Genomic DNA, 17,454 nt, shown 5'->3' on the forward strand with positions numbered 1-17,454 from the left:
AAAATACGAAATTAAATAAACACACCCCTCCCCTCATGCCACTGCCTAACACAGGCCCCAGGAGTTTTCTTGATTAGGCAGGGATAGGCAAAACAAACCCAGTGCCTCCCAGAAAATAAGGTTTTCTAGAAAATTCTTGGAAACAAATTCTGTTTTAGCAGGAAGCTCACTTGGGATGAACACCCACATGTGCCAAGGCAGGAAAGAACAACCTCATTGTGTCCAAGGAACAGCAACTAGGCCAGGATTTAAGTTTTAATGGAACTTAAGTAATTAAAAACACACTGAATTGAACTTGAAAACGAGATGAATCAAGGCAATTAAACACTTTACAAGTTTTCCTGGGAATTCCCAGAATTCTGTGGATATGGTGCTGACACATTCCTGATTTACCAACCTTAACTGGGGAAATTTCCTTGGAAATGTCCCCTAAGAATTAGCAAAATTCCAATTAGGATAGAAAATAGGAAAAAAAAAATATAGCCTTACTAAAATCAGAGAGAGGAAAAACATCAAATAAAAGGAAGGAATAATATCTAACTCCCAGCTTGCCTGGAAAACAAGCTCAGGAATTTCTAACATGGAAAACTTTTGGAAGAGCCAGGAAGTCTGTGGAAGTCCATGGAATGATGATTTCAAATCTGCTTCCTCTGCTCTGATTTTCCAGGGAAGAGGGAGTTAAACGTGCCAATTTACTCCTATTCCAGAATGATCTCTAGTTTGTGGGAGTAACAACCCAAAGAAACTCCAATCTTACTTGGATTTGACAGATTAAACTCCCAGCAGAGATGGGAAGTTTCAGTGGAACCAAAGAGCCACAATTCCTGGAATAACAAAATTCCACTCAGCAAAAGTCAGGAATTCTATTTACAAATCCATGGAGGAGGAGGAGGAGGATGACACCAGGAACACAAACCAGCTGAAAGCAACAATGTACTGTAAAGGGCAGGAAATCAAATGGACAGTCTCTGGTTATGCTCAGGCATTTCTCCAGGAGTCCGAGAGAAAAGTGTGAACCATGCACTGGGATAAGGCCTTCCAGGGGCTCCACTTCCTACAGGCTCTTTCCCTTTTTGCCAAATACCTGCAAGAGGAAAAACAGCAGGAATAAAGTTTCAAACAGGAGGTCCTTGGTTCAGGCAGACTGAAGTGCAGCTCCCAGGGAGCGAGTCCAGGCTGGGCCCAGGGGAGCTCCGGGAATCTGGGATTGCCCGTGGGATTAAAGGGCTGGAAAAGCAGGACCCACCTGCCGGGTTTAGTGCTGGGACACAGCAAGGCCTCGGCTCAGGGGCAGCAGTTGGAGCTGGGACTGCAGGAGAACACCCCAAAGCCAGGTCAAACATCCAACATGACACGCAGCACGCTCCAGGAGAAACTCAGGTGGGAGAAGCCCCCGGATGCTCCGTGTTCCTTGCCCTCGGCATCTTTGCCAGGGCCTCCCTCAGAATACTGACCTCACCCTGCAGCTCCTACAAAATAGGAGAACTTATGGAAATCACCCAGCAATCCATGGATTTCCAGGTATTAAGAACCAAAGCAGCCGCCTTTCAGTGGTGTCCCCAAGGCCCAGCAGTGCCCAGCACCTCTGACTGGAATTTGAGGGGTCCCAGCACAGCCCCAGAGCAGCAGAAAAACCCACCTCCAGACTCACCAGAGAGATGACAGGAGCGCCCTCCCTGCGATGCCTGCTGAGCCAAGTGGAGCTGGCAGGGTGACCCATGGACATTCTGCGTTCACCTTTCAACAGAGTCAATGCGGAAACAGAACAAATCTCTCTTGGTGTCGAGATCCCTTCAGGTGCACCTGGAGATGCTGCAGTGTCCTTCAGCAGCCAGAGCAGAACAGGGTTTCTACGGTGCTGTAAGTGAGAAATTCAATTGAATCAGAAGAAAATAAAAGGAAGCACCTCTCTCCATGCTTTTTATATTAAAAAAATCAGGCAGTAGAATTTTTTTAGGTGTTCATTCTTGCTTTACACTGTGTAAAATACAAGCACTCACCTTTCAGCCTGAAATTGCAACAGCTCCTCAGGCTGACTGAGCTCAGCCAGACCACCAGAATCACTGAATTGTGGAAGGGAAAGCTCATCCCATTCCAGCCCCACCCAGGGCACGGACACCTTCCACCAGATCCAGGGGCAGCCACAGCTTCTCTGGGGAACCTGTGCCAGGGCCCCGCCGCCCTCACAGGGAACAATTCCTTCCTGATATTTAATCTAAACCGGCCTCCCTTCATCCTGATGAAGCCCTTCCGCTTGTCCATCACTGCGTGTCCTTGTGAGAAATCCCTCTCCATTAGGCCATAAGCGGCTGGAACAGCCCCCCCACAAAGTAATGTTCTGGGGGTCTCGGGGCCACACGAGCACTCCGGGCGTTTTACCGGCTTCCCCTGCCGCCTTCCCCGGGAACCCCGGCTCGGCTCCAGCGCCGACAGCGAGTGCTCCAGCTCCGGGCACAGCGCCAGCGTGTCCCGCCCGCCCGCCGGGGGATCGGCAGCGGCCCCGACACCGCCTTGAATGGCCCGCCGAGGAAGCGGCAGTGACGGCGGACACCGGTCCGGGGCCGCTCGGAACTGCCCCCGGCTCGTTCGGTTCGGCTGAGGGGGGCGACGTTCAGGGAAACTCGGCTGGGCTCGGCTGTTCGGAGAAACCCGGCGATTTCCGTCAGTAGTCGGCTATTCTCGGCTGTTCGGAGAAACTCGGTCATTTCCGTCAGCAGTCGGCTATTTTCGGCTGTTCGGAGAAACTCGGCGATTTCCGTCAGCCGTCGGCTATTCTCGGCTGTTCGGAAACTCTCGGTCGTTTTCGTCACACCTCGCCTTTTTTGGTGGCAGAGAGCATTACGTCACTTTCGCCCCTCCCCGCCGCCATCTTTAGAAGGTCAACAGCAGCGAGCCGAGCCGCCATCTTGGTTGTGGCGCCCCTTAAGGCCCCCCATAGGTGTCTAACACAAGCGCCTGACTAAAATGAGTAACCAGAACCCGCCTGCGGCGCGGCTGAACCCACAGCCCGTGTCCCTACACCTGGAAACGACACAGAAAATTGTCCTCGGGCGGCGCCGTGGTCGGGATTTTTGTGCAGGCAGTCTGATAGACACACATTGGGGGGTCCTCATTTTTCCCGCTCTTTTCGCCGCCATCTTTAGAAGGTCAAGCGCCGCGAGTCGCGCCGCCATCTTGGTTGTGGCACTCCCCCCAAATGTCCCCCTCGGCTGCTCGCACAAGCGCCTGACAACATCGCCTGCCCAAACACTGCCGTGGCGCCACTCAGCCCCCATCCCGTGTCCACGAACCTGCGTATGCTGCGGAAAAACCGCTCCCGGGCCGCTCCCTGGTGGTCCAGGTCGCGCGCAGGCAGCCGGCTGCCACGTGCCCTGGATCCCCTCTTTTTTTTTCCCGCCTTTTTGGCCGGGATCTGTCGGTCCTCGGGCGGCAGCACTGCCCGTGAGCTCAGAGACCGGGGCTGCTGCTCACCTCGGGTACCGCCACGGGGGAGAATTGCAGTACCGCTGTATGTCCACAGGATGGCAGCACTGCCGCACAGCTCTCGGGACGGGCGCGGGGGAGAGTTGCAATACCGATCTTTATCCACAGGATGGCAGCATTGCCTTACAAATCGGCTCGGGGGGAGCTGCAGTACCGATCTTTATCCACAGGATGGCAGCATTGCCTTACAGATCGCCTGCCATCAACCAAACCGAATCCAAAAAAAGCCTTCAGTTTAGGCTGCATTTCAAAATAACTTCTATTTCTTATTTTGATATATCTAATAACCATTACAAATTAATCTATTATATCATGTACATTATATTAAGTATATTTTACATATTATAATAAATGGAACAAGAAATAATATAGTGTATCAATAGTGTATCTATTCCAATTATCTTTCATATTTTATAGTTCTCATTTTGTTATATTTTTATTTTTTTTGCATTTGTAATTTTTTTCAATTTGTATTCACTTCTTTCCATTTTTACCGATATTTTAAACTATAGGAATTCATTGACCTAACACATCAGAACCACAGTTAATTAGAATTGAATGAGCCTGGTTTTCTAAGAGATAAATATTTAATCTTTATTAAAATAATATGGGCATATTTTCTCTTTCTGTGTGCTTTTGGGGAGAGGGGGTTTGTTTTGGATTTCTTGGCTAATAAACAAGGAGGTTCAAAGAGCTACAAAATAAAATGTCTATATGATTTTATCTCTGCCTCTGAAATACACTTCGACATCAAGCTCCTGCTGGTATTACTGTGCATGGGTAGAATGAGACCTGAAAGGAAAAAACAGACACCACGGTGTCCACAGCTTTCTCGGTTCAGGTTTATTAATTTAGTAGAAAATACAGAGGATTTTTAGTAACTGCACTCTCAATTATATCCAGACGTCCAGCAGACAGGGAGGTCATTTCTCAACTTCTTCCTTGCTGAGAGCCAACCTCCCACATACTCGGGGGAAAAAAGAGGGTGGATTTTATCCCCCTGCATCTGAAAGAAAGTCAGGACAAAAGTCAAAGTGCTGCAGGAGAACTTGACAGCTCCAGACACTTTGTGTCCATCTAGGGATACCCTCTACAGCCCAACTACACCCCACATGACAAATTTCAACTCCCCAGGACTTGTCCCATTCCCCCCACACCCAGACTGAGCAACAAGGCAGAGCAGCTCCAGGCCAAACACACCAACACCCGTGACACAGGACAGGACAAAAGGGGGGACACAACAGGGACAGAAATATCTCAGCAAGAAGAATGACCCTGAGGACCGAGAGAACTCGCAATGAGATGACCGAGGTAAGACCCATGGGGAGCTGACCAGGCTCAGAGAACCCTGCAGGAAGAAGATGCCAACGGGATCACTGATCCCAAGAAAAGCAGAGATGGATGCCTGAGAATCCTACAGTCAGAATCCTGTACCTGTCTCTGCATTCTGACAAGACCTAATCCACCAGAATGGATCACAGCAGTGCACAGCTGTGGATACAGCTCAGAACAAGACCTGGAAAGGCATCAGCCTGGACACTTGTGAAGACAGATGGATTCTAATGTGTGTCTGAGCTCCCGAGTCAAGGGTTTGATGCTTGGCCTGGTATCAGCACCAGGAATAGGGAGATGTTAAGAACAATGCCTGGGGTCTCCAAAAGACCCCTTGAAGGGTTAAGGCAAAAGACACACAAAACAAAACACACAAAGACACAGAGTGCACAACAGACAAGTGACACGACATGCCCTGGGACTGCTCTGCCCTGCACACCTCAGCACTGGGATCAAAAATGAGACTTTCCCTTTACACAGCCTAAGGGGTCACATCTTGGACATCCCCATCTCCAAACCTGACTCAAAAACCCTCCCTGGTGACCCCTGACTCCACACCCCACTTTCATCCCCTCTGTGGCTCCCAGCCCTCCACTTATCTCTGGGACATCTGGGGATGCCAATCCATGTCAAAAGCCAAAGAAGGTGCCTCTCCCTCGGGGAAATTCCTGCTGTCACTGGGCTGGTGTCTTTCAGTCAGCTACAATAAAGAAAACCAAATATCAAAGCATAATCTCACCAGCACATCCCCCAAAACCTGGCAATTCTGCTGCTCCCCCTCTCCTAAGTGTGCCTGGGTGATCAGGCAGCACACTCCAGCTGTGCTCAGAGGCTGACTCCTGCAGTGCCAAGGTCTTAGAGACATTATTGGCACTGAGCCCACCCACACGGCCTCCATGAGGGGTGTGAGCAACCCCAGTTAGAGCAGGAAAGGAATGCAGAGTGGACATCCCCAGTGAACCCAAACCCTGTGGACTCTGCCCCCCACTATCACTTCCTGCCTGGCCCTAGCCTTGGGCTTAGTGCCTGCACCTCTCAGGGCTTCTGGCATTGTCCTGCATTAGGGTTCCTGCCTGCACCTGCTCTCAGGGAAACACAGTGTTGGTAGCAGTGCTGTGAGGGCTGGTACACCTGTACTCTGACTTGTATCCCAGCCTGCACCCCTGATTTTCACTGTATACTCTCTAGCCCTTGAGTCCTTTACCTCTCAAGCCCTCCCTCAGCTTTCAGCCTCTGTAGGTCACTGCTGAACTGCTCTGCGTCCTCCTGCTGAACCCTACTACCCTACACCCTGCAACCCAGGATGCTCCTGGGACACGGATCCCAGGATGCCCAGGCGGACAAGGCCAAGAATCTCCCCCCACTGCACCCTAACCCCATGGACTCTCAAAGACTCTAAGAAGACCAACGGTGCAAATCTTGCTAGAATGCAGAGATGGGTTGGGACTGCCCTGCCTGGCCAAGGCTCCGGTGATGCTAAGGAGAAACCCTCTCCCTTTACTCCTGAGGGGTCCATCCCACTGGGGCCCTCTCCTCTCTAAGGTAACTTTAAATTGCCTCCTGGGACTGAAAAGTTTTTCCCCTTCTCCCAACCACCAGCCCCAACACTCAGCTTTTGGAATACGAGCAGACAAAATCCATCCTCGACAGAAATGAACGTGTTGGCTCCGTGGATTTGGAGACGTTCTCTGCTTTCACCTCGGTGCTGCCGTATCCAAACTCCAGCTGTGCACCTCCTCACACTACCTGGGACCACAAAACAGAAAATGTGACTATTCCCCTCCAGAAGAGTCACCCCCGGGGCCCCTCTGCACCACTGTCCCGGCTCCCCCTCAGATCTTCCCCCACTCCAGAGGCTGCCCAGAGTGAACCCAGCAAAAGGAAAAGGGACACACTGAGCACAGCACTCACCTGTGGGCCACCTGCCCATGTGCCGACTCACCCCCTCCCTCTATTCCTTGGCACACCTGGGGCAGCAGCAGCAGCACCTGCAAAGAAACAAAAAAGGAAAAATCATGGTGAGTTACTGTGAAACAGCAACGTCCCCGCTCTGGCTGAAGCACAGCACAAGTGAACCTTAATGTTGCACCCACCTAACCCTCCTCTGGTATCCTGGGCCAGCACATCTGCCAAGGGGACCACCTAAAATAAAACAAAACAGACCAGTGAATGCTTAGAGTAGAACCAGCAAGTGAGACTTGAGCAACAGCAACTGCTTCTGTCCACTGATCACTGCTCACCTTGTCCACTTCACCTTGACTGCAGAGACCCAGCTTTGCCTCCTAAAAACAAAGACAAAGAGCAGTGCTGTAACAGGGCCACCATTTACACTCCCCTGCAAACACAAACACTGACTGACCTTCACAGGGGAGCCCCCTTACCCGGGATGGGGCACTCTGCCATGGATTTAATCCATCTGCACCTGAAACAAAGTCAGGACAAAAGTCAAAGTGCTGCAGGAGAACTTGACAGCTCCAGACACTTTGTGTCAATCCGGGAATACCCTCTACAGTCCAACTACACCCCACATGACAAATTTCAACTCCCCAGGACTTGTCCCATTCCCCCTACACCCAGACTGAGCAACAAGGCAGAGCAGCTCCAGCCAAACACACCAACACCCGTGACACAGGACAGGACAAAAGGGGGGACACAACAGGGACAGAAATATCTCAGCAAGAAGAATGACCCTGAGGACCGAGAGAACTCGCAATGAGATGACCGAGGTAAGACCCATGGGGAGCTGACCAGGCTCAGAGAACCCTGCAGGAAGAAGATGCCAACGGGATCACTGATCCCAAGAAAAGCAGAGATGGATGCCTGAGAATCCTACAGTCAGAATCCTGTACCTGTCTCTGCATTCTGACAAGACCTAATCCACCAGAATGGATCACAGCAGTGCACAGCTGTGGATACAGCTCAGAACAAGACCTGGAAAGGCATCAGCCTGGATGCTTGTGAAGAGAGATGGATTCTGAGGAGCCTCTGAGCTCCCGAGTCAAGGGTTTGATGCCTGGCCTGGTATCAGCACCAGGAAAAGGGAGACGTTAAGAACAATGCCTGGGGTTTCCAAAAGACCCCTTGAAGGGTTAAGGCAAAAGACACACAAAACAAAACACACAACAGACACAGAGTGAACAACAGACAAGTGACACGACGTGCCCTGGGACTGCTCTGCCCTGCACACCTCAGCACTGTGAGACCTTCCCTTCACGTGCCCTAAAGGGGTCACAGCTTGGACATCCCCATCTCCAAACCTGACCCAAAAATCCCTCCCGGTGACTCCCAACCCACACCCCACTTTCACCCCCTCTGTGGCTTTGAGCCCTTCACTTATCTCTGGGATGTCCAGGGATGAGAATCCACATCAGGGGCCAAGGAAGGCTGTCTCTGCCTCTGGGAAATTCCTGCTGTCACCGGGCTGTTGTCTCTTAGTCAGGTACCATAAAGAAAACCAAACATCCACGGATGATCTCAGCAGGGCTGTTGGCAGGTCAGTGAGGAGATCTCAGTGTGATACAAGTGACCACCTGAAACACACAAACAATAATGGAGGCTTAGAGTTACACCAGAAACACCACGACCCTGACCACACAAATATATCAATTTCAGAAAACAAAACACAAACAAAAGTCCACCAAAAAAAAGCCAACTCTTATTACCCACACTCATGCCACCAAATATAATGAAAATAACTCCATGTCCATTCCCCTGAAAAAAACAACCAAAATATACACCCAAAACCCCCAACTTAAAGACCTGCCTGTAACCAAAGAAGAGGCAGAAAACCCATTTTTTTAACTATATAAATTCATTAACCTAATGCATCAAAACCACAGAATATTAAGTCCTTAGTCAACACCAGTACACCATATACAAACCCTACATCAATCCCTACACCAATCACTATATACAAAATCAAAACCTATTTTGATTACTAACATAACAAAAACGGCTCAACTTTTAACTGCAATCAAACCTAAAAGCACCTAATTAAAATAAAAAAACACCTAAATAAAAATAAAATAATCCCATTATAACTATCCCAAAACCCCAAGCAAACTTCCTCCAAAACAAATACTTGAAGTGCCAAAAAAACCTCAAAAAAAAAAAAAAACTCAAATACTTAAAACACTTCAAAAATGCCTTCTGTACCTTTCAGACTGATTTGGAGAGCAAAGCAAGGAAAGAAAAAGCACGCAGCCTGTTCTAAGAAAACAGTGTTCACTCCTGTGCATTCCCTGTCCAGTGTATTCAGCTCAAGCACAGACAGACTGCAGCACACAGATTTCCTTTGCTCTTTGTTAGTTTTAGCTGGTTAAATCAAAGGTTTTTTTTTTTTTCCTTTTTCTTCAGACTGTTTAAACCTGCTGCAGACTGAAAAACCCAGAGAAGCACGACAATAAACAAATCAATCTACAAAAATAAAAATAGCACAAATGTAAATTAACTGCACCAAAAGCAATTATTCCTAATTCAGTAAACTCATAATGCCTCAAAACCATCAAAACAAAGACACCACCTATAAATACACACAAAACCAAAAGATCCAATCAACTACAAACAACATCCCCCAAATTTTCCAAAACTATAAAACATATAACCTCAAACATGTGTAGTCAAACATGCTAAATAAACAAACCCCCATAATGCCATAAACAATAACCTGACTATAAATATAAAGAAACTCTAAAAAATGAACTACATCACACCATCTCAAACCCACTAAAACAAACCCTATAAAGCCACCACTAAATAAATAAAAATCTCCCCTATACCTCACACCACAGCCAATTACACTTTAGAAAACATACCCTTGAAAAGCACAATATCCCACCAAAACTAAATCAAGGGTAAAACTGGGTTCAAAAACACTCTGACCAACATGTAAACTACAAAACCTAACATGAAACAAATACACCACAACCCTCGTCATATGGCAACTATAAACTAAATAAAGTCTACACAACAAAACATTAAAAACCACCTTAAAACCACCAAATAAATAAAATAATAAATAAAAAAAACCTAGCCCTATCCAACCTGAATCCCTACATATAATACACAAAACCCAAATAACACAGTAGTCATCTCTAAAAAAAAGCTACTTAATTCTTCCTCAAATACAAAACCCCCATAATTTTATCTTCACTCAAAAACCAAATTACACATCATAGAAAATACCAAACAATCAAACAAAATGCTACATGCCACCAAAGAACACAATACTGAATAAAACCCACATAGAAATACCACAACTCATTAAAATTCCAGGTGAAAAGAAATTCCCTCCAGTTTAAAACAGAAGAGGAAATTTTTTTTGCTCAATTTCAACTGCTTTTGTCCCCATAACCCCTTTTTCTTCTGGGAACACCAGGGAGGGATTAGTAAGATGAAGCTGAAAAGGAAAAAAAAGTTTCCCCCATAAGCCAATAGTGGTTTAACTCTCCTGCTGCCCCGCGTGAAGGTTTGTCCTTCGTCGGCTCCCGTAGCGATGCGGCAAATCCAAATGCTCCAAATCCAGGGGCTCCAAATCCACGTGCGCTGTGAGAGGCTCCCGCAGCCGCTCCATGAACCACAGCCCGAACCTCGGCCCGAACCTCGGCCAGAACCACGGCCAGAACCGCGGCCCGAACTCCTCATTTCCCACGGCTCGATACCAAACTGAGCTGCGGATCCCCCCTCTTAAACCGCCCCCGGCCGGAACCGCCCCCTCGTTATCCATTACAGCTCCCACCTGTGCCTGGTGTGTCCCCTCTACATTAATTCTAATTTACCGGCTTCTCCTCGCCGCCTTCCCCGGGAACCCCGGCTCGGCTCCAGCGCCGACAGCGAGTGCTCCAGCTCCGGGCACAGCGGCAGCGTGTCCCGCCCGCCCGCCGGGGGATCGGCAGCGGCCCCGACACCGCCTTGAATGGCCCGCCGAGGAAGCGGCAGTGAGGGCGGACACCGGCCGGGGCCGCCCGGAACTGCCCCCGGCTCGGGCGGGCGCGGCTCGTTCGGAGAAACTCGGCTGGGCTAGGCTGTTCGGAGAAACTCGGCGATTTCCGTCAGTAGTCGGCTATTCTCGGCTGTTCGGCTACACTCGGCTATTTCCGTCAGTCCTCGACTATTCTCGGCAGTTCGGCTACACTCGGCGATTTCCGTCAGCAGTCGGCTATTTTCGGCTGTTCGGCAACTCTCGGTCATTTACGTCACCCCCCCGGCTATTTTCGGACGCGAGGAGCATTACGTCACTTTCGCCCCTCCCCGCCGCCATCTTAGTTGTGGCTGAAGCCGATTCCGGTCGAGCCGCCATCTTTTTTGTGGCACCGTTAAGGCCCCCGTTGGTGTCTAACACAGACGCCTGACTAAATCCACTAACCCGAACCCTGCCGCGGCGCGAGTGAACTTACAGCCCGTGTCCCTACACCAGGACACGCCACAGAAAATTGTCCTCGGGCGGCGCCGTGGTCGTAATTTTTGTGCAGGCAGTCATATAGACACACATGAGGTCCTCATTTTTCCCGCCCTTTTCGCCGCCATCTTTAGAAGGTCAAGCGCCGCGAGCCGCGCCGCCATCTTTGTTGTGGCGCCCCTTAAGGCCCTCCATAGGTGTCTAACACAGGCGCCTGACCAAAATGAGTAACCAGAACCCGCCTGCAGCGCGGCTGAACTCACAGCCCGTGTCCCTACACCTGGAGACGCCACAGAAAATTGTCTCCAGGCGGCGCCGTGGTTGTGATTTTTGCTCAGGCAGTCTGGTAAACACACAGGGGGCGGTCCTCATTTTTCCCGCCCTTTTCGCCGCCATCTTTAGAAGGTCAAGCGCCGCGAGTCGCGCCGCCATCTTGGTTGTGGCACTCCCCCCAAATGGCCCCCTCGGCTGCTCGCACAAGCGCCTGATAACATCGCCTGGCCCAACACTGCCGTGGCGCCGCTCAGCCCCCATCCCGTGTCCACGCACCTGCGTATGCCGCGGAAAAACCGCTCCCGGGCCGCTCCGTGGTCCGGGTCGCGCGCAGGCAGCCGGCTGTCACGTGCCCTGGGTCCCCTAATTTTTTTCTCGACTTTTTGGCCGTGATCTTTCGGTCCTCGGCCGGCAAAACTGCCCGTGAACGAACAGCCCGGGGCGGCTTCGGCGGAGAGCTGCAGTACTGCACTTTATCCACAGGGTGGCAGCACTGCCCCCGAGCGCACAGCCTGGGGCTGCTACGGGCACGGGGAAGAGCTGCAGTACCGCTCTGTATCCACAGGATGGCAGCATTGCCTTACAAATCACAGCCCGGTGGTGAGCTGCAGTACCGCTTTTTATCCACACGATGACAGCATTGCCTTACAGATCACAGTTCGGTGGTGAGCTGCAGTACCGCAATTTATCCACACGATGGCAGCATTGCCTTACAGTTCACAGCCCAGTGGGGAGCTGCAGTACCGACCTTTATCCACAGGATGGCAGCATTGCCGCAGGGAGCGGAGGCAGAAAAGAACGTGGCCAAAATTCCCCTTCCAAACATCCCCGAAAATAAAGGCCCCAAAAGACCCCCAACCACAACAACTACGAGAACCCTGCCATCAACAAAACAGAATCCAAAAAAGCCTTCAGTTTAAGCTATCTGTCAATATTTCTTCTTGATATTTCCATTAATCATTACAATTTATCTATTATATCATGTACATTATATTAGGTGTATTTTACATATTATAATATATGGAACATGTAATAATATAGAGTGTATCTACTGATATTATTTTTCATAATAATATATATATGTTCTCCTTTTAATATATATATAATTCTCTTTTTGTTACTTATATTTTTTTTTGTGTGTTTTTTTTTTTTCAATTCATGTTTACTTCTTGATATTTTAAACTGTATTTTAAACTATATGAATTCATTAACCTAACACATCAGAACCACAGTTAATTAGACTTGAATGACTCTGGTTTTCTAAGGGGTAAATATTTAATCTTTATTAAAATAATTTGGGTGTATTTTCTTTTTCTGAGTGCTCTAAGCTGAACCCAAACTCAAACTCCCCTAATCCCTCCCTGGGGACTCCTCCAGAGCCCTGGTGGCACTTTGGGGACACAGGGACCCTCTCAATGACAAACACAAGGACACGTTGGGAACAAACTCGTTTATTGGGGGACACTGAGGTGGCCTCGGAGACGAGCAAGGGGACCTTGGGGACACTGAGGTGACACCAGAGCTCAGCCAAGGGCACGTCGGTGATGTTGGTGGCACTGAGGTGACACCAGGGCTCGGCCAAGGACACGGTGGTGGCACTGAGGTGACATCAGAGCTTGGCAAAGGGCACGTCCTCGGGTCCCTTCTTCTCCAGCGCCGCCTGCACCGACTTGGGGATGTCCTCGGTCTGCAGCATGGCCATGTTCCAGGTGGCCTGGGGACAGGGAGGGGACACTTGGGGACACTTGGGGACACCTGGGGACACCTGGGGACAGGACACTTGGGGACACCTGGGGACAGGGATGGGACACTTGGGGACACCTGGGGACGCCTGGGGACACCTGGGGACACCTGGGGACAGGGACAGGACACCTGGGGACAGCCACGGGGATGTGGGACAGGCTGAAGGGGACAGGGGTGGGAAGGGAACAGGGACACCCACCACGTGCTGCAGCCCCTTGGGGACAGGCCTGTCCCTCGAGTCACCAGGCTGATTCTTGGGGGTGGTGACAATGTCTTTTGGGGCGGTGATCACATTTTGGGGGTTTTTAGTGGTTTTTTTGGGGTGGTGATCATGTTTGGGGGGGTTTTAGAGGTTTTTTGGGGCGGTGATCACGTTTTGGGGGGTTTTAGAGGTTTTTTGGGGTGGTGATCACGTTTTTTGGGGGGTTTTGGTACCCACCACGTGGTGCAGCCCCTCGCTGACGGGCCTGTCCCGGGAGTAGAGCAGGTTGACCTTGGTGCCCTGCACGGCCACGGGGCTGCGGGCGGCGATGGCCGAGGCCACCCCCAGGGCCACCTCCAGCAGCGTCTCCTTGTCCGGGAGCACCCGGCTGGGGACAGGGACACCCCGAATTAATACTAAATCCACCCCAAAATCCACCCAGAATTCACCCAGAACTCAGCCAGAATTCTTTGCCAAAAATTCACCCTCAAATTCACTGAAAAATTCACCAAAAATTCAACCGAAATCCACCCCAAATTCACTGAAAATTTCACAAAAAATTCAACCAAAATCCACCCCAATTTCATCAAAAATTCACCAAGAACTCGCCAAAATTTACCTTGAATTCACCTCATAATCCACCCAAAATTAATCCCAAATCCACCTAAAATTCACCCAAAATTCACAAAAAAAAATCCCTCCCCAAATTCTGGCTCCCCCACCCCAAATCCTGGGGTCCCCCACCCCAAATTCTGGGGGTCCTCACCTGACCAGGCCGCAGGTCAGCGCCTCGGGGGCTCTCATCACTCGGGCAGTGAAGGCCAGTTCGTTCACCAGGCTGGGACAATTTGGGGACATTTGGGGACATTTCTGGGGGTCCCAGGGGGTTTTCTGTAACCCCTCACCCTCCTCTGGCTCCCCACGATTTTGGGGACAGTTTGGGGACATTCCGGGGGTCCCCTGACCCACCTCTGGCTCCCCACGATTTTGGGGAGGCGCTGCAGGGTCCCGACGTCGGCCGCCAGCCCCATGTCCACCTCCTGCGGGGACACCGGGGACACTTGGGGACACCGGGGGGGTCCCAGGGGATTTGGGGACACCGGGGGGGTCTCAGGGGATTTGGGGACACCCGGGAGGGTCTCAGGGACCCCTCCTGTCCCACCCACCTTGACCTGGAACGCGGCGTCCTGGGAGCAGAAGCGAATGTCACAGGCCGAGATCAGGTCCACGCCTGGGAGGGGGAGGCCTTTGTCATCATCCCCATCCTCATCCTCATCATCCTCATCCACATCCCCATCCTCAGCCTCATCCCACCTCCATCCCGTCCTCATCCTCACCCCGCTCCTGTCCCACCCTCATCCCCACCCTCATCTTCATCCCGATCCTGATCCTCCCGTTTCCCCCACCCCGCTGTTCCCAATTCCCCCAGGCCCAACCCTAATTCCAGCCCCGATTCCCCTCCTGATCCCAATCCCAGCTCCCCCATTGTCCCCACTCCACCCTTTCCATCCTGACCCCAAATCCTGAGCCCACATCCCGACCCCAACCCTAAATCCTGACCCCAAACCCCGACCCCAACCCCTGTCCCCGTTTCTCTCACCAGCCCCGATGCAGGGTCCGTGCACGGCGGCGATCACGGGCTTGGGGCACTGCGGGGTCAGGGGGGTCAGAGCGGGGTTTTGGGGGGCTCAGGGGTGGGTTTGGGGGGCTCAGGGGTGTCAGGGTCGGTTTTTGGGGGGCTCAGGGGGGTCAGAGTGGGGTTTTGGGGGGCTCAGGGGGTCCCTCTCGCCCTCTCCATGGCAGTGAAACTCTCCTGCAGCTCCACCACTTTCTGCCTCAGGCCCCAGGGGGGCTCAGGGGGCTCAGGGGGGCCCAGGGTGGGTTTGGGGGGCTCAGGGGGGATTGGGGAGGGTTTTGGGGGTCCCTCACCCTCTCCATGGCAGTGAAACTCTCCTGCAGCTCCACCACTTTCTGCCTCAGGCCCCAGGCCCGCCGGGCCACGTCCTCGGGCAGGTCGGCCACCAGCAAGGCGAAGTCTGAGAGGTCGATCCCTGGGGGGGCACAGAGGGGTTTGGGGGTCAGGGGTGGGTTTTGGGGGGCCATGGGGGTCCCAGGGGGGTCCCAGGGGGGGTCCCGGGTCAGGGCTCACCCGCGGTGAAGGCGCTGCCGGCCCCGGACACGACGATGGCGCGGCACGAGGGGTCCTGGGAGAGCTCCTGGAAACACTCCCGGAGCTCCCTGGGCCGCGGGGCACCAGTGGGCACCAGTGGGGACCAGTGCAGACCAGTGCAGACCAGCAGCATGGCCCAGGGCCTCCCACTCACCTCCCAGTTCTATCCCAGTCCCTCACAGTCCCCCCCAGTGCCCCCATCTGTTCTCCACTGCCCCCCAGTCCCATCCCAATCCCTCCCAGTCCCCTCCCAGTCCCATCCCAGTGCCCCCCAGTTAATCCCAGTGTCCCCCAGTCCCTCCCAGTCCCATCCCAGTGCCCCCAGCTGTTCTCCAGTCCCATCCCAGTCCCCCCAGTCCCCTCCCAGTCCATTCCAGTCCCCTCCCAGTGCCCCCCAGTCCCTTCCCAGTCCCCCCCAGTGGCCCCAGTCCCATCCCAGTCCCCTCTCAGTCCCCTCCCAGTGCCCCCAGCTGTTCTCCAGTCCCCTCCCAGTCCCCCCAGTGCCCTCAGGCCCCTCCCAGTCTTTCCCAGTCCCCTCCCAATCCCTCCCAGTCCCTCCCAGTGCCCCCCAGTCCCCTCCCAGTCCCCCCCAGTGGCCCCAGTCCCTCCCAGTGCCCCCCAATCCTATCCCAGTCCCCCCCAGTCCCCCCAGTCCCCGCACACCTCCAGCACTGCAGGTTGAGGGCGTTGCGTTTCTGGGGCCGGTTCAGCTGCAGGTGCAGGACGTGCCCCCCCTCCCGCTGCAGCCGCAGGGTCTCGAACTCCCGGGGGGGCCCCGAGTCCTGGGGGGTCCCGGGGGGGGCCCGGGGGGTCCCCGGAGCCTTCACGGCCTCGGACGCCATCGGCCGGGCCCGGAGCAGCACTGGGAGGGCACTGGGGGGAACTGGGGGGGAACGGGGGACACTGGAGCAGACTGGGGGTACTGGGGGGCACTGGGACTGGACTGAGGGGCACTGGGATAGGACTGGGATGGACTAGGGGGGAATAGGGGACACTGGAGCAGACTGGGGGGCGCTGGGAATGACTGGGGGGCACTGGGATAGGACTGGGGAGGAATGGGGGACACTGGAGCAGGGCTCAGGGCGCTGGGATGGACTGGGAGGGGACTGGGAGGGACTGGGGGGGGAATGGAGGGCACTGGGATGGACTGGAGGGCACTGGGACGGACTGGGGGGCACTGGGACAGACTGGGGGGCACTGGGACAGACTGGGGGGCACTGGGACGGACTGGGAGGCACTGGGACGGACTGGGGGGCACTGGGATAGGACTGGGGAGGAATGGGGGACACTGGAGCAGGGCTCAGGGCGCTGGGATGGACTGGGAGGGGAGTGGGATGGACTGGAGGGCACTGGGACGGACTGGGGGGCACTGGGATGGACTGGGGGGCACTGGGACGGACTGGAGGGCACTGGGACAGACTGGGGGGCACTGGGATGGACTGGGGGGCACTGGGACAGACTGGGGGGTACGGGGACGGACTGGGGGGCACTGGGATGGACTGGAGGGCACTGGGATGGACTGGAGGGCACCAGGGAGGGACCGGGACAAACCGGGACCAACAAGGACAAACCGAGGGGAGTCTCGGGATGTCACGTGACGGGTCAGGGCAGGGTCAAGGTCACGGGGGGGGGGTTTGGGGGTCACGTGACGGGTCGGGGTCCCCGGGGAGGGGGGGGGGTTTCCCGTTGGGGTCACGTGACTCCGCACTCACGCGCCCGCCGCAGCCGCGCGAGCCCCGCCGCCATCGCACCGCGCCCGCCGCCAGGGGGTGCCCGCGCTTCCGGCCCCCGCAGCCAATGGGAGAGCGGGGCGGGCCCGCGCCCCTCAGGACAGCGGAAGTGACGCGTTAAAAC

The 17,454-nt window shown here is 53.4% G+C and overlaps 1 protein-coding gene across 2 annotated transcripts; it reads right to left on the minus strand.

The window, feature by feature from the left end:
- Nucleotides 1–12,843: 12,843 nt before the first annotated feature.
- Nucleotides 12,844–17,364, minus strand: ECH1 (enoyl-CoA hydratase 1). Of its 2 annotated transcripts, XR_014591671.1 has the most exons (12): nt 17,313–17,364; nt 16,264–16,483; nt 15,580–15,668; nt 15,360–15,481; nt 15,031–15,079; nt 14,597–14,661; nt 14,400–14,470; nt 14,197–14,268; nt 13,668–13,818; nt 13,063–13,199; nt 12,990–13,011; nt 12,943–12,959 (listed from the first exon to the last, which is right to left on the minus strand). XR_014591671.1 is itself a non-coding variant. In XM_083877301.1 (11 exons), the coding sequence occupies exons 1-10, from the start codon at nt 17,344–17,346 to the stop codon at nt 13,095–13,097; spliced, it is 978 nt and encodes a 325-aa protein (XP_083733427.1). In that variant the 5' UTR covers nt 17,347–17,364; the 3' UTR covers nt 12,844–13,011; nt 13,063–13,094. The 2 variants fall into 2 exon arrangements, 1 of the variants encoding a protein (XP_083733427.1); XM_083877301.1 differs by having other exon boundaries at nt 12,844–13,011.
- Between the last annotated feature and the right edge of the window lie 90 nt (nt 17,365–17,454).

The sequence above is a fragment of the Zosterops lateralis genome (genome assembly GCF_965231275.1).
Source record: "Zosterops lateralis genome assembly, chromosome: 23".
NCBI lineage: Eukaryota > Metazoa > Chordata > Aves > Passeriformes > Zosteropidae > Zosterops > Zosterops lateralis.

Coding starts and splice junctions, on each gene's coding strand:
- ECH1 (XM_083877301.1), bottom strand. CDS start 17,346: ATGGCGGCGGGGCTCGCGCGGCTGCGGCGGGCGC. Junction 16,484..17,312: donor CGCGCGGCTGCGGCGGGCGC/GTGAGTGCGGAG, acceptor GTTCCCCCCCAG/TTCCCCCCAGTGCCCTCCCA. Junction 13,819..14,196: donor CTGACCTGCGGCCTGGTCAG/GTGAGGACCCCC, acceptor CCCTGTCCCCAG/CCGGGTGCTCCCGGACAAGG.